This window comes from Zootoca vivipara, chromosome 5 (genome assembly GCF_965207765.1).
Source record: "Zootoca vivipara chromosome 5, rZooViv2.hap1.1, whole genome shotgun sequence".
NCBI lineage: Eukaryota > Metazoa > Chordata > Lepidosauria > Squamata > Lacertidae > Zootoca > Zootoca vivipara.
Genome location: NC_142588.1, coordinates 89,922,380 through 89,942,582, shown reverse-complemented (window position 1 = coordinate 89,942,582; position 20,203 = coordinate 89,922,380). Strand labels below are relative to the sequence as shown.

The 20,203-nt window shown below is 50.5% G+C and overlaps 2 protein-coding genes across 4 annotated transcripts in view; one reads left to right on the top strand and one right to left on the bottom strand.

Annotated features, from left to right (window-relative positions):
- The first annotated feature begins 815 nt into the window (after positions 1 to 815).
- On the top strand, positions 816 to 3,912 carry LOC118093417 (uncharacterized). Its single transcript, XM_035132471.3, has 3 exons — positions 816 to 1,331; positions 2,183 to 2,337; positions 3,679 to 3,912. Exons 1-3 carry the CDS (start codon positions 1,001 to 1,003, stop codon positions 3,850 to 3,852), a joined length of 660 nt encoding a protein of 219 aa, XP_034988362.3. The 5' UTR covers positions 816 to 1,000; the 3' UTR covers positions 3,853 to 3,912.
- Positions 3,913 to 9,852: 5,940 nt separating this feature from the next.
- CLCN2 (chloride voltage-gated channel 2) overlaps positions 9,853 to 20,203 on the bottom strand; it is a 69,960-nt gene continuing 59,609 nt past the window's right edge. For 2 of the 3 annotated variants that reach the window (XM_060274340.2, XM_035133464.3), the window contains exons 19-24: positions 19,641 to 19,717; positions 19,427 to 19,486; positions 16,402 to 16,440; positions 14,725 to 14,829; positions 11,961 to 12,047; positions 9,853 to 11,326 (exon numbers count right to left, since the gene is read on the bottom strand). In XM_060274340.2, the coding sequence (XP_060130323.2) occupies positions 11,132 to 11,326; positions 11,961 to 12,047; positions 14,725 to 14,829; positions 16,402 to 16,440; positions 19,427 to 19,486; positions 19,641 to 19,717 (563 nt within the window). In that variant the 3' untranslated portion in view covers positions 9,853 to 11,131. The remainder of the gene's footprint in view (positions 11,327 to 11,960; positions 12,048 to 14,724; positions 14,830 to 16,401; positions 16,441 to 19,426; positions 19,487 to 19,640; positions 19,718 to 20,203) is intronic. The other variant, XM_035133465.3, reaches the window with a different exon arrangement.

The window sequence follows — 20,203 nt, the reverse complement described above, 5'->3', positions numbered from 1 at the left end:
TACCCTGGTTGGCAGCAGCTCCCTTTAGGGCTCTCTCTTAGCCCTGCCAAGGAATGCTGGGGTTTGTACCTGGGACTTTGGCCCTGCATACCTGAAGGAGTGTCTCCACCCCTATCATGCAGCCTGGACCCTGAGATCCAGCTCTGAGGGCCTTCTAGCGGTTCCCAAATTGCGAGAAGTGGGGAACTAGGCAGAAGGCCTTCTCAGTAGTGGCACCTGCCTGTGGAACGCCCTCCCACCAGATGTCAAGGAAACAAACCACTGATACAGGCAGCCCTGTATAGGGAAGCTTTTAATGTTTGATGTTTTACTGTGCTCCATGTTTTAAATTTGTTGGAAGCTGCCCAGAGTGGCTGGAGCAATCCAGTCAGATGGCAGGCATATGAATAAAATTGTTGTTGTTGTTGTTGTTGTTGTTGTTGTTGTTGTTGTTGTTGTTGTTGTTGTTATACTGAGCTATGGCCCTTTCCCATAAAATAGGTCCTCTGCTGGACACTGCTCCCATTCCAACCATTGTCTGATGTGGCATATATATATATATATAGTCTCCCAGGTAAAGGGACCCCTGACAGGTCCAGTCGCAGATGACTCTGGGGCTGCAGCGCTCATCTCGCTTTACTGGCCAGGGGAGCCAGCGTACAGCTTCCAGGTCATGTGGCCAGCATGACTAAGCCGCTTCTGGCGAACCAGAGCAGCGCACGGAAACGCCGTTTACCTTCCCACCAGAGCGGTACCTATTTATCTACTTGCACTTCATGCTTTCGAACTGCTAGGTTGGCAGGAGCTGGGACCGAGCAACGGGAGCTCACTCCATCACAGGGATTCAAACCACCGACCTTCTGATCGCCAAGCCCTAGACTCAGTGGTTTAACCCACAGCACCCCCCGCGATCCTCTAGTCTCCCGGGTAGCTGAGCAGAAAAACCGAGGCTCGGAGGGGGTAGGGGTGGGCTTCACCCTGCCCCATTGTTCTCATCACCTCTCACTCCCTGCCGCTGAGAATGCAGCTTCCTTATCTCGCATTCCAGCACAAGGGCACAGCGACTAGGCCAATTATGGACATCTTGGCTCTGCTGGACCAGGACAAAGCCCTTCCCTCCCCCGTCCATGTAGGCACTTCAGACCCCGTAGTCCCACACTGCACCCAGGAGAGAGCTGTTGCCACCATCGCCCAGGTAATGTCTTCAGTGAGCTCATCCTCGTCCTCTTCCACCTTCCGCTCAGAGCACATCAGCACCTACAGTCCTGGGAAGCCTTGCTTCGAACCTCTGCTGGACCCTCCCCATGGGATCTTCGGGACCGGGAGAGCTCGAGAGTCCTACGGGTACTCGGGTGAGTGAGCCCATCTGGGGCAGCCAGGGGCACTGACCCCACAGGCTCTGAGCTTGAGCAACAGGAGGCGAGAGTCAGGGTTGGCCCAAGGGTGCTGGCTGCAGTGCCAAGCAAATGGACTTTCTGCATCTTTTTGCCTGCCTGACCTTAGGTCAGTGGCTGGGTATCTTTGTTCAAATGCCACATTCTGTGGAGCCTAATCTATGGCTGCTGATGGGACTGCAGCCAAAGTGGGCAACGGCTTCTCTCTCTCTCTCTCTCTCTCTCTCTCTCTCTCTCTCTCTCTCTCTCTCTCTCTCTCTCTCTCTCTGTGTGTGTGTGTGTGTGTGTCAACCCCTTTCTCTCTTTTTTCCTCCCTCCCATCTCTTTCTCTCTATCCTCTCTGTCTCTGCCAACCCCTTTCTCTCTTTGCCACATTGCTACCCTTTTTCACCACCCCCTTTCTCCCCCCCTCTCTCTGCCACCCCTTTTCTCCCTCCCTCATTCCCTCTCTCCTTCTACCATCCCCTTCTGTCTCTCTGTCTCTGCCTCTCTCTTTCCCCTCTCCTCTCTTTTTCCATCTTTCATCTTCCATCTTCCATCTTTCTCCTGCTGCTACAGGAACAGATCCTCCTTCCTGCCAGAGCTCTGAAGTGATGGTTTGCCAAGGGCTTTCCCCCCTCCACATCCCTTCACCCCATCCATTTCAGCTTTGCCCCTTCCCATCCCCTCTCCAGCCCTCTTTCTCTCCCGACAGCCTCCTCTTCACACCCACCCACACCCGTTGTTGCAATGGCCAGATACGTGTTCCAAGGGGCCACCCTCACTCCTCTGCATCTCCTCTGCCTTTGCTTCCCTCCACCCTCCCACAGGTTCACCCCCATCAGCACACCCTTCTGCTCTGGGCAGCAGCAACGTGATCGCTAGTGGTGACAAGTACCAGGTCATGGCGGATGTCAGCCAGTTTGAGCCTCACGACATCGTGGTGACCACTTATAACTATTGCATTGTCATCCAGGCAGAGAAGGTGAGATGGCCAATGGTGGCGGGGTTGGGGGGCTGGAATCAAAACTGCAGGAGGCCTGGTTGCAGGCTGTTGTATGGGCGTAGCCAAGGGGGGGACAGATCCACCAAAAAATATTGAAAAGCATTGAAAAGAACACACACACACTTCACACACCCCAGCTCAACAACTTGGACTGCCCACCCCCTCTAACAAAAATCCTGACTATGGGCTGTTGGGTGGATTTTTGATGAGCATGAGAGGATATTTTGTTTATTCATTATCCTCTTACTTGTGTAAGAGTGCAAACACCTATTTCAGCACAGTTAAAAATCGCCATCCATGTGCAGCTTATATTTGGAAGCTCGGGAGACAAGGCTGTGTAACCTTCTAGAAAGAGCAATTATTATCTGCAAGGATGCTTAGGCAGATTCAGATCACCTCTCTTCTTATATATTTCCATCTTAACAAAGAAAATCACCCTAGGACTCTTTTAGGCAAAGAAGAAAATATAAGGTTTACTCACTTGTAAGTCTTGCCAGGATTCAACACATACACTGGAGAAAATCGAGCAGGCAATAGTCCTAAAAAGTTACAAAAATCCATAGTCCCATTTGAAATGGAATGCACATTCTTGAGGAGAGCTCGTAGACGGCCCATCCCATTGTAGGTTAGAAGAAGAGAGTGCAGCCATAGGAAGAAAAAGATTATGTATTCTATTGTTCCCTTTCGTCCCACAAAAGTTTAGAGGATGTGACATCATATAGTCTCCTGTTTGTGACTCTGTAGCAGTCGTGCATTTGTGATTTTGGCTGCAAATTTTCTAGCCCTGGCTATAGCTCTGGGGTGAGGACAGCTTTGCATGGAAAGACCTTAGCTGGGGGGGGGGCATCTGATTTGCATGCAAGAGAGCTAGGAAAATCCTTGGAGAGCCTGTCAGTCAGTGTCAAGAAGGCATCCCCAAACTGGTTTGAACAACAACTCCCTTCCATGGCCGTGCTGGTGCTGATGAGAGTTGAAGTACAACATTATAGGTGTGGGGGAACCAGATTGGGGAAGGCAGGTGCAGACAGTTCTGTTACTGAATTGAATGCATGGAAGACCTGGTTTGGGATAAGGCAGTTTCTTACATTTCAAAAGAACCAACAGCTAGAGATGGATGCTTGAGGTCTTCCCTAATTTGCACACCTTCACCCTCAGAAAGCGTTTGAACTTTTTGTCCTGCTTTGATGCATGATGGTAGGTGCTCCTTTGAAGAACTGAACTTACCTTTTAGCCAGTGTAAGCTTGGTACATGAGATGTGTAAAATGCAAGAGCTGGTTTTGGGCAAATGCCTAAGGCAGGGTGTTTTGCTTGCCCCACAGGTGGCTGAAGACGGCACTGTCTCTAACACCTTCACCCACAAGTGCCAGCTCCCAGAAGACATGGATCCTCTGTCCATCAGTTGCTCCCTGAACAATTCCGGCATGTTGGTCATCACTGCCAGGCGGCAACTCCTGGCGCCACCTCCTGTCTTCCGCACGGAGGTCAAGCTTTAACAGTGCATTTTGTCACAACCTGGGAAGCAGAGCTCCTTCATAAAACTACTTTGCCTTGGGTAGATTTGTCCAGTAGCCTTCTTCTTGAATTGTTTGATTGGCACCTCTGAATAGCCCGATGTCCCATCATACACTGCTGCTACAGAACCTTGGAACTTCTGCCTGCAATGCATGGTGGGAACCATCCCCATGCACGTCTCTTTTGCTGCAGGGATAAAAACTACCTGTAGACTCAAAACAGTGTGTCTATACCAGGGGTCGGCAACCTAAGGCCCATGGGCCACAAGCAGCCCATAGAGGTCGTTTAACCGGCCCATGTACCACCACCGCCCGCTCGGTCGGCTCCCATGTGCCGTGCTAAACCGGTGCAGAGCAGAGTGGGAACCGCCTTCTGTGACACTGACTGGCTTGGAAGCTCCTGCAGCCAATGGGAAGCTGCGCACACCACTCTGCGCTGGAAGGAGCACTGGTAATAGCATTTGCGCATGTGTGCGCACTCTGGCCCACCGCAGTGTCTGTAGGACCATGAACCGGCCCAAACCACAAAAACTTTGCCGGCCCCTGGTCTATACTGAGTCAGACTATCTCAGTACAGTACTGTCAAGTGACAGGCGGAAGCTGTCCAGGATTTCAGGCACAATTTTTTCCCCAGCCCTACCTGGAGATACCAGGAATTGAACCTGCGAACTTCTGCACTCGAGGCAGATGCTCTACCCCTGAGCTATGGCCCTTCCTTCCTTGGCACTAGATGCAAACTAGGACTCTGGAGCCCTGCTGTGGGACCGGGAGACCCCTGCTACAATTCTGGAAACCACCACAAGAGCAGAAGAAGAGGCCCTTAATCTTGCTCAAACACCTCCCATTTTTCCATCCTTCAGTAAAGATCACTTCCTGCCCTGCAAGGTCTCTCCTCCTGGCTAGAATTGTCTCAATGTCACCTTCTTCTTGGCTTCTTTCCCTAGCAATTCCCCTCTTTGATAGCATGGACAAGGATGAAATGGGACCCAGACCTTTATCTATTGCCAGAAGATTAGCTGCGTTGATATTTTTTATTTTTATTTTTGCAGCAAAAGCAATAAAAGAGTCTTGTGGCACCTCAAAGACAAATTGGTTAAGTCTCTTCCAAGAATTCTGGAAGGCGTCAGGTTGGGGAGTGCCAAACTTTATCTAACACCCTTTGCAGGAAGGGAATCTTGGTAACTGGCAGGTCCACCAGGAATGAGCCAGTGGGCCACAATCAGTGCCAGTTACTCCAAGTTTTGCAGGGCACTTGGGGGAAGATACCCTCAATCTAGCCCTGCCTGATCGCCATGGCCTCTGCTGCCCTCTCCCCCTGATCCCAAGCCCCAGACATGTCTTGAAGGAGAGGCCAAGGAACCTGAAGGCTGCCCTACTGGCACACTGGGAGAGAGCAGGAGCAGGTGAAGAGACAGAGGCAATGAAGAGGAAGAGGAGCAGGGCCAGAGGGTTGGCAGAGGGGACCCAGAGGTCCCCTGCTGGGGTGCTAGCAGAGGACAGGTGCCAGATCACAGCAGAATGGCTCATTAGAGTAGACGGGGCACTGCCCCCCTCTGCCAGCATTCACTTGTCTACCTCCTTACTTACAACCAGCCAAGGGGATGGCACTCCACACACCGTACATTTGAAGCACATCCAAAGTATCCCCAAGAATCCTGGCAGCTGTATTTCCCCCTTTACAAAGCAACAATTCCCAGCCCTCTTAACAAACTGTGCTTCCTGGGATTCAACACACTTTACATGTGTGTTGAACAGTCTTCATGGCAATTGGACAAGTTGTCCAATTGGTGGCATCATCATCATCATTATTTCCCACCATTTTCCCTGATAGAGACTCAAGTCAGCTTACAGATGAAACGAGAACTTGGCCGGTAGGCGGGTGGAATCAAAAGTAGAATGGCTTGGCTGTGGCTCCACCTGTTGGCAACCTCCCAGTCTCCCGCCCTACCAGCCTCAGTGGGCAGCAGCAACCACTGTGCCTGCTGATGCTGTTGTCCCACAGCACGGCGCACCTGCTGCCCATCCCTAGTTAGAATCATAGAATCGTAGAGTTGGAAGAGACCACAAGGGCCATCCAGTCCAACCCCCTGCCGAGCAGGAAACACCATCAAAGCATTATTGACATATGCCTTTCAAGCCTCTGCTTAAAGACCTCCAAAGAAGGAGACTCCACCACACTCCTTGGGAGCAAATTCCACTGCCGAACAGCTCTTACTGTCCAGGAAGTTCTTCCTAATGTTTAGGTGGAGTTTTCTTTCTTGTAGTTTGAATCCATTGCTCCGTGTCCGCTTCTCTGGAGCAGCAGAAAACAACCTTTCTCCCTCCGCTATATGACATTCTTTTATATATTTGAACATGGCTATCATATCACCCCTTAACCTTCTCTTCTCCAGGCTAAACATACCCAGCTCCCTAAGCCGTTCCTCATAGGGTATTGTTTCCAGGCCTTTGACCATTTTGGTTGCCCTCTTCTGGACACGTTCCAGCTTGTCAGTATCCTTCTTGAACTGTGGTGCCCAGAACTGGACACAGTACTCCAGGTGAGGTCTGACCAGAGTTCAAGGTGTTGCTTTGGGTGTGTAAGAGAAAGAGAAAGGAAGGAAGGAAGGAAAGGGTGCAGGAAAGGGTTAAAGCTGAAGCTGTGCCAAAACCATCATCACATAGGAGTTGTATACTGAGTCAGACCATTGGTCCTCCAAGCTCATTATTATCTACACTGCTTGGCCTTCCAAGACTGTGGAAAAGTTTTCAGACAGGAGTCCTTCCCAGACCTACCTGGAGATGCCAGAAACTGAACCCGGGACCTTGTGCACTCAAAGCAGATGCTCTACAGCTAAACTAGGCCCTTCCCCATGAGCTCAAAGTAGAAATCAGGAGAGCTCAGAGATGCTAGCTAAAAAAGAGCCACTTGACCTCTGTGCGGGGTTTTTCAGTGCTTGCCCAGCTCCAAAAGAATTGCCCAGTTCTGACCTTGCTGCACCCACATACATTGCCACAGGGGCAGGCAGCATTTCTGCCCCTCCTCCTCCCATTGGTCCCAGTCTAAACCCACGCCAACAAACCCGAAATAGTTTTATTTCTCTGCAGCTGACCAGCCTGCTGCCTCCATCCCACCAAGAGCTCTTTTGAAAGGACCAGCACAACTTTGGCAGAGGAGGAGCTGCTGGCGCTCGCTGACTGCCTCCTTCTTTTCTCTCCCTTCTTTTTTTTTCCGGAGGAGATGCCAGCTGCTCATTACATCTCTATAGCACAGTAGTTTTATTTCCGTTTCCCTCTCTATTCCAAGCCCCAGGATTCCTGGCTCAGCATTTTTGTGCGCAGCTCCCGGAAGGCCAGCTCAGACCCTTTATTGACTAGGCAGAGAGAGAGAGAGAGAGAGAGAGAGAGAGAGAGAGTTTTCTGGCAATAAAATAAAGGCAGAGGGGGAGAGAGAGAGCTGCTGGAGGTGGCAGGAGGATATGAGTTCTGCAAGATCTGAGCTTGAGGGCAGAATCCTAGCTTCCCAGAACCCTTCAGTGACGAATGCAGGCCAATTCCTATGTGGCACACTTCCCCATGGAAAACACAGGCCTGGTTCTCTAGCACAGAATTCAGCTGCCAGGGGCAATAGAGATGGTGGCAGCAATGAGGTTGTGCTTTCACCTTTTAAGAAAAATCCAGGCGAGACAGCAGCCCGTAAGAAAATGTTGAAAATGTGCCAAGGGATGGGGTGAGGACTTCCGTGTGTGCTACTTAGCTCTGTGTCGCATGAAGCTGCCTTCTACCAAGCTGGGATAGCTCATTCGGTAAATCATGTGACTTAATCTCAGGGTCATGGGTTCGAGCCCTACCTTCCAGCTCTACAATTCTATGATTTTAAGTCAGTACTTTGGGCCACATAGGGCCAGCCCTATTTTTAGACAAACAGGCGGCTGCCTCAGGCAGCAGTGTGGTTAAGTCACTTGGAGACATTTCAGGCACATTGCCTTCGCCGTGGCTAATAACCTTTGATGGCTGAATTTGCCTATCCCCTTCTAAACCTAGCCAGCACTGTGATCCGTTGTGGCAGGGAGTTCCGCAGTTCGAGCAGGGTCGCCTTTTCTCTGCTCGGCTTCTGTGAATGACCTCAGTTGGAACTGAACTCTGCATGCAAACCATGAAGGATGGCCCCTCACTGCCTTCTCAAAGCATCGCAGAATTGTTGGAAAGGGTCCCCAAGTAGTCCTAACTTTGCAACGCAGAAACCCCAGCTAAAGAATCGCTGACAGCTGGCTATCCAACCTCTCCTTCTATCCCCTTCCTGGGTAGTCTGGTCTGTTTGTTTTTGCCTGTAGAAGCTCTGGGCACCTGCGTACTCGTCCCCCGTTAACCTCCAGGCGCCTCCATCTCTCTGCCTCGCTCGTTTCTCCTCCTCCTGCAACGCGGCACTCATCACGCGGCGAAAAAGGCCTTTCCGAGGGCCGAGGCGAGGTCTGCGCAACAGCTACGGAGTGCGCCAGCTGCCGCCGACAGGCAAAGAGGTCGGAGGGTCGCGGGTCTTGCAGCAGGCTCGGCCCGCTGCATCAGCCACACGGCCGCCCTGGCGCGGCTGAAGCCCCAAGGAGAGCTTCTCTCATTCGGTGTCAGCAGAGAGAGGCGGCCGGGAGGAAGACAAGCGGCGGCAGAGCAGTGCGATCGGTGGAAGCAGCTGGAGCCAGGAGGCGCCGCTGGTGGCGGGGTGGGAGAAGCGGTGGAATTTGGAAGGACAGGCCGATGCAAGGCGGAGGCTGCTGCGAAGCTTCATGAACTACGAACCCCGAAATTTCGAATCCCCTCTGGAGCCAAAGATTCGAATCCCCTCTGGCGCCAAGGATTTGTAGTCGTTGTGTAGCGCGAGCGTTCTGCCAGCCACCCCAAAACTGAGTAATCGAAGCGACTACAGGTTTGGAGGGGACCCAAAATTTCGGGGTTAATGAGGTTCTCCGGAGAGACTAGGGTGGGCCTGTTGGCGGAGAAGGGAGAGTAGATGGGCGGGAAAGGGTTAAAACAGGCGGACAAGCTCCCTTGGTCTGGAAGCGGGTTTTCCTCAGGACCTGCAGCAGGGGAGCTAAGGTTTAACCCCCCCCCACACAAACACACACTCCACCCATATTGTGGTCGCAATTCACCATCATTCCCTTTCTCTCTCTCTCTCCCCCCCCCCCCAACCTCTGGTGCCATGTGCATTTCTAAAAACCAGCAGGTTAAATTCAAAGGGGGGCCTTTATTGACAAAATAGCCTACTTAGAATCTTCTTTGCATGTGCTAAGTATTAGGGAAGTGGAAGACAGGAGTGCCTGGCGTGCTCTGGTCCATGGGGTCACGAAGAGCTGGACACGACTAAACAAAGTATTAGGACATTCCAGGTTAAGGCTCCACAAGCCAGAGTTGCGGACATAGGGATTCCCACATAGGGCAAGTTTTGGGCATGAAGCGCTGCCATAGAATCATAGACTCAGAGTTGGGAGAGACCACAAGGGCCATCCAGTCCAACCCCCTGCCAAGCAGGAAACACCATCAAAGCATTATTGACATATGCCTGTCAAGCCTCTGCTTAAAGACCTCCAAAGAAGGAGACTCCTCCACACTCCTTGGTAGCAGAAAACAATCTTTCTCCCTCCTCCATATGACATCCTTTCATATATTTGAACATGGCTATCATATCACCCCTTAACCTTCTCTTCTCCAGACTAAACATACCCAGCTCCCTAAGCCGTTCCTCATAAGGCATCGTTTCCAGGCCTTTGACCATTTTGGTTGCCCTCTTCTGGACACGTTCCACCTTAGTTTAGCTAGCCAGTCAAAGCCATTCCTATGGTGGGGCCCCTGCCACTTGCTGACAGCTGAGTGCATGCTGGGGACCAAAGGTGGGCAAACTGCCCCAGAAGCAGCATGGCATGCCCCTCACCAGAGGTACTACCCCTCCCCTAATGCCCCATATGCTCCAGCAGTACCCCATGGCTTACACAAGACAACAGACACTCATTAGTTCATTTTATTTAATAGCTCTATTTGCAATCTCTCTTCTTCTTTTTATTAAATTAATATAAAAAACCCTCTGTATTTACATGTCAGGTACCAACCCCTCACCTCTCCTCACCTCTGGATTCAAGAATAGGGTGGGCGCCAGAGAGAGGGGTGGGGAAAGTGAAACAGTTCAGAGTCCTTATTGGGGGGCATTGGGGAAGAGAGGGAGGGGGGAGAGGCTCCCAAGGCTCAGTAGCTCAAGAGATCCAGTGTGTTCACCCATGTAAAAATCATTAATAAAAGCAGGGGAAAGCCTATCCGCCATATCAGGGATAGTCCCCAGCAGCCCCAGGCAGTGTGGCCAATGGTCAGGGGTGGTGACAGTTGTAGTCCAGCAACTTTGGTGAGGAGGGACACAGGCTCCCCCACTCCTGCATTGTTTTCACATTCGGACCTCCCTAAGCTGGAGACACAGGACTCATCGACTGGACTGCAAATGGGTGGGGAATGCAGTGAGAAAGAAGAGATAAGCAAAAAAGAAAAAGGCAGGTGATAATGGCCTGGGCAACTGGACTTTGGGCCTGGTCCTACAGGCAGGAGTGGCTCCTTCAGGTGGAATATGGCCCCCCACTCCTCAGGTTCAGAGTGACCTGTGCAAAGAAGCAGAGGTGGACCAGGTGGGGTTTAAGCACCTCAGCTCACAATTTCCTTGGTCCTATCTGACTGGATCCCATTTTAAGGTAGATGCGAGGCCAATGGAAAGGTAGGATGGGGTGTGTTCAGTTATTTTACATGTGCGCATTTGTAAAACCGATGCCCTCTTACCCACAAACATCTTGAGCATGCCCTGAGACTAATGGCAGCGTGAGAGGGACTGCAGTGGTGTACGACCGAAAACAGGACCCCAACAGTGGCACAGGTGTGATTTCAACATCAGGCAAGGCGCAGGATGAAGGACTTCATTGCCGTTGTCAGACGTCTAGGTCCCACTGAGGTGTGGGCTGATGAGAGGAGTAGGAGGGTCCTCTCGCTTGGCCCCGAATTTGTTCTGCCCCCTCCTCTCCTCCAGAGCAAGAACGGGGCAGGAACGGGCTTGTGGCTTCGTGCCCCGTGAGGCCTTGAAGCTGCTCTGGTTTTCTGGCCGAGAGGCCTTTTCGCAAGTCTCTCGGGGCAGTAGTGGGTCCCCGGGCTGGAACGCTAAGCGAAGGACCCTGGGAGGACTTTGGCCAGAACTAAATGGCCATGGTGTGGCAATACTGGCTTCTCCGCCAACCGGTTAGCAAGACTTCCTCCACTGTCACTGGCATTTCTCGTCACTCTCCGAAGGGCTGGACTCACGGGGGATGGAGTGCCTGTTTCGCCGGTCCCACAGCTGGTGGATCTCTGTGGCCTCTGTCTCACTGCTGCTAGTCGTGCTGTCCCGGAAGCTGGCCAATGGGGGCCGCACCTTCACCCCCTTGGCGGTTACTGAGCCTTCAATGGCTTTTCGCAACTGAAGAAAGAAAGGGGGGGAGGGATTGATTGATTGATTTACTATTTATTTTACAACATTTATTTCCCACCTTTTTTCTCCAACTAGCTAATAGGAACAAAACAAAAAATTCCTTCCAGTGCATGCACACGAAAGCTCATACCAGTGACAAACTTAGTTGGTCTCTAAGGTACTACTGGAAGGAATTTTTTTATTTTGTTTCAACTATGCCAGACCAACACCAGTTACCTACCTGTAACTACAGCTAACAGGAGTGAGCCAGCAATAAATCACACTGAGCAAGTTGGTGTTAACTCTTTGTTAGCAGAACCAGGATTTGCACAGGTGTGTCAGGCCTAATGAGCACAGCAACTTGTATCTGCCAGGTTTGGCTCCATGGATCAACTGCTGAGACTGAAGGTCCCTGCCTCGCCACAGCCACCTTTTGCTCCATCCCAGTTATTGCCAACAAACCACTGGAGTTAAATGGGGGTGATGCTACCCTCAGGCATCTGGGGTGGATTAGACGGCAGCCCCCTTCCACTCTCTCTCTCTCTCTCTCTGTGTGTGTGTGTGTGTGTTGGAGGGGGCCCATGCATGTTAGGACTGAAAGGAAGCTCTCTTGAGCTCTCCCACCCCCAGACCGAGTACTCACCTCCTTGAGGGACACCATGCCAATGAGGCGTCCGATGCTGGTGACATAGGCGTGGTCCACCCCCAGGAGAGAGAATATGGTGTGTGTCTGGAAGAGCCAAAAGCAAAATCAGCAGCAATCACTCACATATTCCTTTGCTCCACTATCTCAGTACAGTATCTAGGATTGAACCAAGATTCCGTGACTCCTGCCCTGGCAAACCATCTGGACTAGACTACTGCAATGCGCTCCACATGAGACAGCCCTTGAAGAAACTTCAACTGGAGCAGAACACAGCCACCTGGAAGCACTTAGAATCATAGAGTTGGAAGAGACCACAAGGGCCATCCAGTCCAACCCCCTGCCAAGCAGGAAACACCATCAAAACATTCTTGACATATGCCTGTCAAGCCTTTGCTTAAAGACCTCCAAAGAAGGAGACTCCACCACACTCCTTGCTAGCAAATTCCACTGCCGAACAGCTCTTACTGTCAGGAAGTTCTTCCTAATGTTTAGGTGGAATCTTCTTTCTTGTAGTTTGAATCCATTGCTCCATGTCCGCTTCTCTGGAGCAGCAGAAAACAACCTTTCACGCTCCTCTATATGACATCCTTTTATATATTTGAACATGGCTATCATATCACCCCTTAACCTTCTCTTCTCCAGGCTAAACATACCCAGCTCCCTAAGCCGTCCCTCATAAGGCATTGTTTCCAGGCCTTTGACCATTTTGGTTGCCCTCTTCTGGACACGTTCCAGCTTGTCAGTATCCTTCTTGAACTGTGGTGCCCAGAACTGGACACAGTACTCCAGGTGAGGTCTGACCAGAGCAGAATACAGCGGTACTATTACTTCCCTTGATCTAGATCAGGCATCCCCAAACTGCGGCCCTCCAGATGTTTTGGCCTACAACTCCCATGATCCCTAGCTAACAGGACCAGTGGTCAGGGATGATGGGGATTGTAGTCCAAAACATCTGGAGGAGCCGAAGTTTGGGGATGCCTGATCTAGATGCTATACTCCTATTGATGCAGCCCAGAATTGCATTGACTTTTTTAGCTGCTACATCACACTGTTGATTCATGTCAAGTTCATGTGGTCTACCAAGACTCCTAGATCCTTTTCAAATGTACTGCTCTCAAGCCAGGTGTCTCCCATCCTGTATTTGTGCCTTTCATTTTTTTTTTTTTGCCCAAGTGTAGTACTTTACATTTCTCCTTGTTAAAATTCATCTTGTTTGCTTTGGCCCAGTTGTCTAATCTGTTAAGGTCATTTTGAAGTGTGATCCTGTCCTCTGGGGTATTAGCCACCCCTCCCAATTTGGTGTCATCTGCAAACTTGCTCAGGATGCCCTCAAGCCCATCACCCAAGTCATTGATAAAGATGTTGAATAAGACTGGGCCCAAAACAGACCCTGTGGCACCCCACTCGTCACTTCTCTCCAGGATGAAGAAGAGCCATTGATGAGCACCCTTTGGGTTCGGTCAGCCAGCCAGTTAAAAATACACTGAATGGTAGCATTGTCTAGCCCGCATTTTACCAGCTTCTTTACAAGAATATCATGGGGCACTTGGAGGTCATTCTCTCGGAAGACATTACATTCTACTTCTGTAGCACTCGGGTCCTGCTTGCAGAATTTCCACAGGCATCCAGTTGGTAACTGTGAGGACATGATGTTGGACTAAATGGACCTTTGGCCTGATCCAGCACCCACGTTCTTCTTACATACAATTATAGTTGAACCAGTTAACCAGTTGCATTGGTTAGCTGCATGTTTCTTCTTCTTCTTCTTCTTCTTCTTCTTCTTCTTCTTCTTCTTCTTCTTCTTCTTCTTCTTCTTCTTCATCATCATTTTTTATTTATACGTTTCAAGTTTATACATTTCACTAATTTTACAATCATTTTGACATTTCAAAACTTGACTTCCTTCCCCCTCTTTCTGCGGTTCTTTAACTTTATTTTTAATATCTTCTGCATATCCAAATTAACTTAATTTGCTCATTTATTCATCTTCTTTAAATATATACTCTTATGAAACTGCAGGTTATTACAAGAATCCTGCCAATGTTCTTATCTGTTTACAATTTATCTGTAAATATTCAATAAACCATTTCCATTCTTTTATAAAAACTTTGTTATCTTGATTTCTTACTCTTCCGGTAAGTTTCAGCGATTACCTGCATGCTTTCGGGCCCAACTACAAATATTGGTTTGTGTCCCCCCTTTTTACACACACACACACACACACACACACACACACACACACACACACACAGTTAAAACAACATTTTCCGATTTACAATCATTTAACTTTGAACTCCCCCTCCCATTCCTCTATGGTTTCCCTAATTTTCCAAATTACACTGCATATCAAAGTTATTGTATACTTTATCTTCGCCACAGTACTTTCAAACATATACCGTGTTTCTCCGAAAATAAGACACCGTCTTATATTTATTTTTCCTTTAAAAAACCCCATACTATGGCTTATTTTCAGGGGATGTCTTATTTTTCCCTGGATGGTGTCATGTTCTGCACATATGTGTGCGTGTGTATATCTACATATTGCACATCTTTTTCTAGCTGTGCACCATTTATCACCCGGAGAAAGGATGTATGGAGCTACACATTCACAGGAGCATTTTGTCGTGCCCCTTCTGAAATCTTATTCAGGCCAAGTCTCCCTGGACCTTGGACACCTTGCAAGGAAATGTTCTAAGCCATTTTCATAGCCTGTGGCACGGTTGCAGAATCAGAGCACACACACAGAGCAATGTGCACACACCTTGTGCAAAGAAGTGCGTTCCACCAACTGGAAGGGTGCTGGGTCAATCTTGCTGTTGTTGAAGTTGACAAACTGCTCTAGCTGCTGCTCCTCCCATTCCAGGATCTGAAAGGCGACAAATCAAGTTAACGGGTCTGCCAGGAGGAGCCTGTAGCTGCCATGCCAGGCTTGTAAGCCAGACCAGATTATTTTATATATACCCCTCCTTTTCAACCAAGGAAAGCACCCAGCCCATCTCTCTGCTGCTGTTTGCTAGAGAATGGTGTTCGGTGCTCAGGAGCATTGCAGCTGCTGTTCCTGCAGTCGGCATGCAGCCGCAATGCCCAGCAGCCATGAACAGGAACGTGACTTTTTAAATCTTGCCACGGTGGGGGTCTGTAGAGTTGGAAGGGACTCCGAGGGCCATCTGGTCCAACCCCCTGCAATGCATTAACCTCTCATGGGCTAATGGGGTGCGTGACCTTTATGGCAAGCGGTGGGCAGATCCAAAGGCAAATGTGGGCAGGGCTAGAGACAAAAGAGGCTCTTTTATATAGCAAGTTCACACTTCAGCAGCACAAAAGCCAGGCGTTTCTGCACACAAACCTGAACACATCTCTCTCTCTGTCCATCTAGGCAAGCAAGAGGCAATTTAAGGACACATTCCAGCCAGGCAAAGGCACTCAAGGAGGATATGGGGTAGGACTGGCAAGGGGTGTGGCCTGGGGAAGTCTCGGGGGCCAGGCAGAGATGCTTGGGGCCACATTCAGGGTCAAGGCCTGAGGTTCCTCACCCCCTGGCTGCACAGGGAAGAAGCAATTCCTTCTGTGTCTGGCAGGAATCACCCGCTGTTCAACTTCATTTGGGTGGCCCTCAGTTCTGGTATTAGCCCACAAGATCCCAACCACAATGTTGATACAACAGGGAGCAGGAGAAAGCCAAATCCCAACAGGGTCAGGGGGCTGGCAGGACGCTGATGAGGGTGCACTGGGGGAAGGCAGGCTGGAGTCTGACTTGGGAGAGGGGGGCAGTGATTTGTGGGGACCAGCCAGGAGCCAAGAGTCAGAGGCAAAGGAAACTTGAGAGCTGGGGAGTGGAGCACTGGAGAAAGACGAGCAAGAGGCAGTTTAGGCAAGTGAAGGGCTGGGTGCTTCCCCACCCTCTCCCACGCCACTGTGTCCCAGAACCAGGAGGGGATCGAAGAGGGAAGAGCAGAGGACGCTTCCAGGCAGGCATAGTCTCTGGCTGCATGCACACAGCACATCTGGGGAAGATACTTAAGCCAGGAGTGGCACTGGTTGTTGCAGCTGCACCATAGAGCTCAGACCTGAGAAAGCTGCCTAGACGCTAGGCTGGTGTGCATGGGTATTTGGAGCCATGGAAACTACTGTAAGTGTCCACTTTTAACAATAAAGAGTTAACTATCTGCCATGTGATTTCCTTTGGCTGGGGAGTGACAACCAGAGCCAGTGACTGACCCAGGTGAATTGAGCCAGCCAAGCTGTACGCTATATGCCATCTTTTGGAATGCTGGGATTTTGCGGTTATTTCCTCTAGGGGCGCAAGGAGTTAGCTCTCCAAGAGGGCAAAAGTCAGGGCACAGCACAATTTCAACACAGGGGGCCTTCATCATCCACCTGCTCTGTACTGTAGGGGTGCCTCTTTGCTTGCCTGGGCCTACGAATGATGGGTACTCACCTCTGCAGGGGTCATTTCGCCAGCTACTTCATATTCATCCTACAAGGAGGGAGAAAAGGAGTTGCATTTGTCAATGCCCCCCTGTGAAGGTATTGGGGAGGAGCTGAGCAAGCAAGAACGGAAAGAGATGGAGACAGGGCAGGGAGTGAACTTTGACTTCAGAAGAATACGAGGTGTGGAAAGTTCTGGGCACCCAGGGGTAGTAGGTAGCAAAGAAGAGAGCTGTGCACCCCAGATTTGTGAGGGCAAGGAGATCAAAAGCTTCTGTGCACATTTTGGTTTAAATCGAGCCCTAGTCATACATTACTTTCTGATGCGGCAAAGCCACCACAAAGTGAATTTTCACCCTGCTGGTTTTGCCTGGTGAATGCAATGTCTGAAGGCACCTTCCTGTGGAAAGAGCTCCTATTTACTACACCGGAACAGACTCTTCAGTGTGGTAAATATCAGTTCTCACCATGCAAAGGTTTCATATTCCTACACTTGTAAATTGGAGACTTGACTCCCCACAGGAATGTAGATTGGTGTTGGCCAGCAGGTAGGTTTCTGCTCAGGATTTACAAGCCCCTCAAGGTGAATGTTTGTCTAAACCACTGAGCCTCTTGGGCTTGCTGGTTGGTTCGAATCTGCACAACGGTGAGCTCCCGTTGCTCTGTCCCAGCTCCTGCCAACCTAGCAGTTCAAAAGCACACCAGTGCAAGTAGATAAATAAGTATCGCTTTGGCGGGAAGGTAAACGGCATTTCTGTGCACTCTGGCTTCTGTCACAGTGTTCCGTTGCGCCAGAAGCGGTTTAGTCATGCTGCCCACATGACCCGGAAAGCTGTCTGTGGACAAACGCCGGCTCCCTAGGCCTGAAAGCGCGATGAGCGCTGCACCCCATAGTCGCCTTTGACTGGACATAGCTGTCCAGGGGTCCTTTACCTTTTATACTTGATGTGCAGATAGATAGGCCTCAGAGCCACACCAAATGCTGTGTGTCAGAGAAACCTGGTTTGTCACTGAGGGTAGCCTCTACAAGGAGCTGTGACTCCTCTTTCTCAGCTCTGGAGTATCTCAATCCTTGGGGCTGCTTCCTAGCTCCCCATGTCTTTTCTCTTTCCTTTCCTGGGTCCTTCTGCCTGCACGGCCCCCTCTCTCTAGGATGAGGACATTTCTTCAAATGACAGAGACGGTTGAGAAATACCGAACCGAACCTAACAGAAACCACAGTTCCCAGAGTTCCTTAAGAGAGCGAATGCCTCTTTTAAGTTTGCATTGCATGGGTCCAGACTTGGACTCAGCCAAGAGGCAGCCCTTCTAGCTGTCAGACCTCTGTGAGAATCCAGGGAAGCTGAGCAAACCACTGCCAGAGGCTTCCCCACCACCTCAAAAGTCCTTAGCGTGTTATGATACACACTTAGCTGTGTGGTTTGCTGAACCAGCTTCTGGTTTTAACACACATCTTGGCAGCAAAAAGGATTCCTGCTCTTCAATAATAGATCAGATCAGTCTCTCTTCTGGTGCTTCTTGGTTAAGGTGGGGGCGGGTGGGGGGGGCGGGCGGGCGGGGAGAGAACAGGCAGCAGAAGCTGAGTTGGTGTAAAAACCCAGGGACGGGTAGCCAAAGCAACAACTGCAACAACCCAACAAGATAATTTGAACCTCAACCAAATCATGGTGTTTCTGGAAGCTCACACAGAATCACAGAAATCATCTCAATGTTGCAGGATTTCACTACAGGAGTTGGAAGAGGCGTGAATTAGCTGGGGAAACAAGTGATTCTGAAGCAAGAATGAAGGCGATGGAGATTTCTGATTGACCGTTCTGGCAGAGATCACTATATAAATCAGTTAGTTTGTAAAAAAAAAAAAGGAAAAAGGGAGGGGGGGGTATGGGTGGTGTTTTTTTTTTGGGGGGGGGTGCCACTAAGAGAGAAAAGATGAATCAAAACAAGAGGCCGAACTGTGCTGAAGGCTCTGGCTGTGCCGTTGCCCTGCTTTCACACTGTGGCGCTAGATAATTTCACCAGTCAGTCAACCGAGGAAGGAGCGGCGGCCTCGGACCATTTCTAATATAGCATCGGGAGCAATCCTGGGTTCACTCCAGACCAACACTGCACCTTGCTTCCCTTGCACGAATCGCCCACGTGGATCAGACCCAAAGGTCCAGCCATGCCCAGCATTCTGCTTCCAACAGTATTCAGGGATATGCTGTGCTTGAACATGGAGGTTTTATTCAGACTTTGGGATTACCAGGCAGTGATTGGCAAATTCACAGAGGAGAGTTCTTGTTCTCTTTTTAAACATTCTTTTCTTTTCTTTTTAATAATAAAAAAACTCACCTAAGGGAGTGGCTGGATCAGGGTTTCCCAAACTTGGGTCTTTGGACCACGACTCCCATCATCCCTAGCTAGCCGGACCAGTGGTCAGGGATGATGGGAATTGTAGTCCTCAAACAGTTGAAGACCCAAGTTTGGGAAACCCTGAGCTAGATCTTCAGGGAAGTGGGGAGGGAGATTTTGTCTATTTTGGACCTGCTGCTCCCCAAACATCATTGGGTCCCAAGTCATAGGGAAGCAGGACTGTTTTTGTGCAAATCACATTTATTTCAAATGACGGTTTTATGGGATCATTGTTCTACCTTAGTGATGTGTTTGTATGTGTCTGTACACACACACACACACACACACACACACACGTGGAAGGGAGGGATCATTTGTACCCTCTACCTCCAGCTTTAGTCTGGATAGGGGAGTGCTCTTGTGTTCGAATTCTGATTGCTGGTTCCCCACAGCCATTTGGTTGGCCACTGCGAGAACAGGATGCTGGACTAGATGGGCCACTGGCCTGATCTAACCGGAATCTTATTATTCTCAGTATCTTGGGCAGGCCCCAGTTGCTGGGGGGCCTGGCACTACAAAACAGAAAGGAAAAAACCTTCAGCACAGTCCCAGGCCTTGACGGACACATTTGGGGGAGGAAAAGGCTTCCTGCCCTGTGATTGTCTGGGCGGGAGTTGCATGGACGTGGCGTGGCCCACACTTACCGCCACGGAAATGCGGACACGCTTCGACTTGCGCTTTTCAGGCAGGCCCGAATTCTCATCCTTATTTTACCAAGGGGGAAGAAAATAAGGAAGAGAGAGAGGAATTATGGGTGTGGGACGGCTAGCACATAATTCCCAGGGGAAGAGAAGAGCCTCTGCCCAGAAACAGACCCAAACATGGCACATGGTGGGGTGGAGAGGAGGAAGGCCTCACCTCAGCTGACTCGGCTGTTGTGCTGTTAGCGCAAAAAAGGCTCCTCAGAGCGATGCCTGGGGGGTCCACAGTCCCAGCTGCCCAGAGAGAGAGAGAGAGGGGGGGGGTCAAGCATCAGTGGGGCCTCACTGGAAAGGGACAACGTGGGGCATGGGTTGGCAAACTAAGGCCCACCAGGGTCGTAAATCCGGCCCGCGGAGCCTGCCACCCGCTTGGTCAGTCACTGTGCTGCGCCGGTTTAGCTCCAGTTTAGCTCTGCAAAGAGGCGCTTTCCCGGGACTACATATCTCAGCATGCTCTGAGGTTGCTCAGACTTCCCTGACGCTGGCCAATCTGAAGCCTTAGCAACCTCAGGCCTCCCCTTCATTGGCCAGTTTGACGTGAGCCGGCGGCCGATGGCGACCCTTCCCAAGGCTCGCTGCTCCAGGGCAGGGTGCCTTGTTGAAGTCTAGCTCCGAGAAGGGAGGAGGAGAAGCGAAGGGGTGGGAAGAAGCGGGATCAGAGAGCCTGAGAGGAGGGAGGAGGAGGAGGAAGAGGAGGAGGAGGACTCCTCTGTGCTGCTT